The sequence below is a fragment of the Parus major genome, chromosome 9, assembly GCF_001522545.3.
Source record: "Parus major isolate Abel chromosome 9, Parus_major1.1, whole genome shotgun sequence".
In the NCBI taxonomy this organism is placed as follows: domain Eukaryota; kingdom Metazoa; phylum Chordata; class Aves; order Passeriformes; family Paridae; genus Parus; species Parus major.
The window spans coordinates 25,102,593-25,106,277 of record NC_031778.1 but is presented as its reverse complement, the minus strand read 5'-3'; the positions used below and the strand labels follow the sequence as shown (position 1 = coordinate 25,106,277).

The 3,685-nt window shown below is 53.2% G+C and overlaps 1 protein-coding gene across 3 annotated transcripts; it reads left to right on the top strand.

Annotated features, from left to right (window-relative positions):
* The first annotated feature begins 6 nt into the window (after nt 1–6).
* LOC107208823 lies at nt 7–3,359 on the top strand. 3 transcript variants are annotated; one of them, XM_019007801.2, is made up of 3 exons: nt 7–114; nt 546–647; nt 1,542–3,359. In XM_019007801.2, exons 1-3 carry the CDS (start codon nt 10–12, stop codon nt 1,962–1,964), a joined length of 630 nt encoding a protein of 209 aa, XP_018863346.1. In that variant the 5' UTR covers nt 7–9; the 3' UTR covers nt 1,965–3,359. The 3 variants fall into 3 exon arrangements, with proteins under 3 accessions (XP_018863346.1, XP_015493212.1, XP_033372483.1); XM_015637726.3 differs by having other exon boundaries at nt 7–115; nt 523–647; XM_033516592.1 differs by lacking the exon at nt 1,542–3,359 and adding an exon at nt 936–1,535 and having other exon boundaries at nt 535–647.
* Nucleotides 3,360–3,685: the final 326 nt, after the last annotated feature.

The following is a 3,685-nucleotide window of genomic DNA, read 5'->3' as shown; positions in this document are numbered from 1 at the left end:
GCCGTGTCCATGTGGGAGCGGCTGGAGTTCCTCAACAGGTGGTACCTGCTGCTGGTCACCAGCGACCTCCTGACCATGCTGGGCACTGTCCTCAAGATCGGCATCGAGGCCAAGGTCAGCCCTGGGGACAGTGACACCATCTCTGGGGAGAGGGACACCATCCCTGGGGACAGGGACACCATCCCTGGGGACAGGGACGCCATCTCTGGGGACAGTGACACCATCTCTGGGGACAAGGACACCATCCCCAGGGACAGTGACACCTCTGGGGACAGGGACACCATCCCTGGGGACAGTGGCACCTCTGGGGACAGTGACAGGACAGGGACACCATCCCTGGGGACAGTGACACCACCCCTGGGGACAGCAACGGGACAGTGACACCACCCCTGGGGACAGAGACATCACCCCTGAGGACAGCAGGGGGGGGACAGTGACACCCCTGGGTGGCCATGGTGACCCCTGGATGCTGGCCCTGTCCAGGTGGCGCTGTCCCCACGCTGTCCCCGCGGTGTCCCCACACTGTCCCCGCGGTGTCCCCACAGAACTTCTCGGACTATGACGTGTGCAGCATCCTGCTGGGGACATCCACGCTGCTCGTCTGGGTCGGTGTCATCCGGTACCAGACCTTCTTCCAGAAATACAATGTGAGTGACCCTGGGGACAGCTGGGACACACCTGGGGACAGCTGGGAACACCTGGGACACACCTGGGACACACCTGGGGACACGGACAGGGTTAAATCCCATTTTTCCTGCCCAAAATCCTCTTTGTGACACTTGGGGTGGGTTCCCATTTTCCCTCCCCAAATCCCCATTTTCCCCTCGGGAAGGTGCTCAGCACTCTCGGCACTCATCCTGCACCCTTGAGATGATGCTGAGCACCCTCCGGACGGTGCTCAGCACCCCCGGGACTCATCCTGCACCCTCTGGAAGGCGCTCAGCACCCTCGGGACGCATCCTGCACCCTCAGGAAGGCGCTCATGACCCACGAGACAGATCCTGCACCTTCTGGATGGCACTCAGCACACTCAGAACGCATCCTGCACTTTCTGGAAGGCGCTCAGCACCCTCTGGACAGATCCTGCATTTTCTGGATGGCGGTCAGCACCCTCGGGACGCATCCAGCACCTTATGGAAGGCGCTCAGCATCTTCTGGAAGGCACTCAGCACCCTCGGGATGCATTCTGCACTCTCTGTCAGGCACTCAGTACCCACAGGGAGATCTAGAACCTCAGCACCAGTCAGGATAGTCGGGAACCCCACCAGGTGATCCAGAACCTCAGCACCACTCAGCACCAGACAGAATAGTCTAGAGCCTCAACAGGTGATCTAGAATCTCAGCACCAGGGAGGATAGTCTAGAACCCCGCGGAACAGATCCAGGACCTTCTGGAAGGCGCTCAGCACCCCCGGGATGGAACCTGCACTTTCTGGAAGGCGCTCAGCACCCTCGGGACGGATCCTGCACTTTCTGGAAGGTGCTCAGCACCTTCTGGAAGGCGCTCAGCAGCCTCGGGACGCATTCTGCATCCTCTGGAAGGTGCTCAGCACCCTCGGGACGCATCCTGCACCTTCTAGAAAACACTCAGCACCTTCTGGAAGGCGCTCAGGTCTTTCGGGACGGATCCGGCATGTTTCTCCAACGCTGCTGGCTGAAACTTCCTCAGGTTCAAGGAGCAGGATCTTCTTCCTGTCTCCAGCTCTGCAACATTTCAGCTCCCATCCTAGGGCCTACAAGCCCACCCCTTGGCCAATATCCCAGCCCCACAGTGATTTCAGCACCAGCCCTACAGTGGCTATCACAGACGCAGGCAAAATCCCGGTACTGCCAGAGTTTCAGGTCCCATGTTACAATCCCATATTTTTGGCCCTACCCATCTTGTTCTATTTCCAGTCACAGGAACCAGCCCCAACATCCATATCACAGGCCTACGGTGATTCCAGCACACAGATCCTACAGTGACAATCCCATTATCAGTCCCTATCCCAGCCCCACAGTGATTTCAGCTCCAGCCCTGGAGAGCCCTTCCCTGTCCCAGTGATTTCAGCTCCTGGCCCACAAGCTTTATTTAACTGCAAGCTCTCTTCTTCCAGCTCCACATCCGCTTCTTTTTCCCCCTCTCTGCTAGGTGAAGCTGCTCCAGGTTGAGACAAAGGGTCTTTGTTTTGGTTCCAGCTCTGAGGTTTCACCTCCAGGCCGAGAAATGCCACTCCAACCCCATCCCAACCCCAAAGCAATCTTTACTGTATTTGCAGCCCATCCCATTGTGTACCATTCTATGCTTGCTTCCCACATCTACAGTCACTATTCCCTCAGAACAGTGTTTGCAGCAGTCACCATCCCAGCCCCAGTGACTTCCGCTTCAGTTCCACAAGCTTGATTTGACTGCCAGCTCTTGTGCTGCGCTTCTGCTTCCTCAGCTTCCCAGCAGCACCACATTGTGCAGCTTTCTGGCTCTCCAGGCAGGATCTCTGTTTTAGCTCTAGCTCTCTGTGGTTTGAGCTTTGCTCTTGAACCCACATTCCAGCCCCAACCTGACCATCCTTACTGCAGGAACAGCTCTGCAAGGCCCTATCCCAGCCCTCACGGTGATTTCACCTCCAGCCACGCAGTTCGCATCCCAGCTCCATATTCCCTATCCCAGCCCCACAACAGTTTTACCCTAAACCCTACCATATTTCTGTCTGCTCCAGCTCTGCTTCCTCAGTTCCAGCTCCTCAGCTTCCCACTGCCGGTGGCTAAAAGCTGCTCCTGCTTCTCACTGCAGCCCGGGGCTGTTGATAAGGCCACAAATCAGTTATCATCATGACATCAATGTCTCTAGGAGTTGTCCTACCCACCCTAATGGGAGCCCAAATTTGGGGACACTTGAGGCCTCAAGCCCAACAGGTACCTTCCCCCTCCCCCTGGGTCTCAGCCCAGCACTTGCCCAAAGGCCCCCTCACCTCCCCCAGGCAGAACCAGGGGCTGGGAATAGCCATTGGGCCCTTGCTCCCCCATCCCAAAAGGTGCCCTTGGGCTGGTTCTGGGGCCCTGGAGCCCTCCCAGCCCCCAGCCCCTCAGCCTCTGCTTGGTACCAGCGGGCAGGGGCTGCCAAGCCCCCAGGCACCTCCTGCAGGCCCTGAGATGCAGCTCCATCCCCTTCCCCCACGGCATTTATCCAGCTCCAGCCTCAGTATTTCCACTGCCCCACATTGGTTTAGGCATGACTCCAATGCCAAGGTCTTTATTCCACACCCTGGGGCTTTATGTCTCCACTGGCCCCACAACGGGTGTTTCAGCCCCAGGCCCACAATCTCTACTGAATTAACATCAGCTATCCAGCAAAAAAGCCCCTAAAGTAATTAATCTTAATAATCAATAAATAATATTTAATTAATTGTTAATGAATTATTAATTAATGATTAATCAATAAGTAATATCTATTAATTAATAAATAACATTTAATTGTGTATATATTAATTATTAATTTATTAATACTATCTAATAATCAATAACTAATATCTAATCAATATTAATTAAATAATTAATATTTTAAATTAATTATTACTTATTAATGTATGAATAATATTTAATGATTAATAAATATTTTATTAACTATTAATTAATGAGTGATATTTAATACTTAATTACTTATTAATTAATATGTGTTATTTAATAATTAATATTTACTTAACGTTAAT

Coding starts and splice junctions, on each gene's coding strand:
- LOC107208823 (XM_015637726.3), top strand. CDS start 10: ATGTGGGAGCGGCTGGAGTTCCTCAACAGGTGGTACCTGCTGCTGGTC. Junction 116..522: donor GATCGGCATCGAGGCCAAGG/TCAGCCCTGGGG, acceptor GGTGTCCCCACA/CTGTCCCCGCGGTGTCCCCA. Junction 648..1,541: donor CCTTCTTCCAGAAATACAAT/GTGAGTGACCCT, acceptor ATCCTCTGGAAG/GTGCTCAGCACCCTCGGGAC.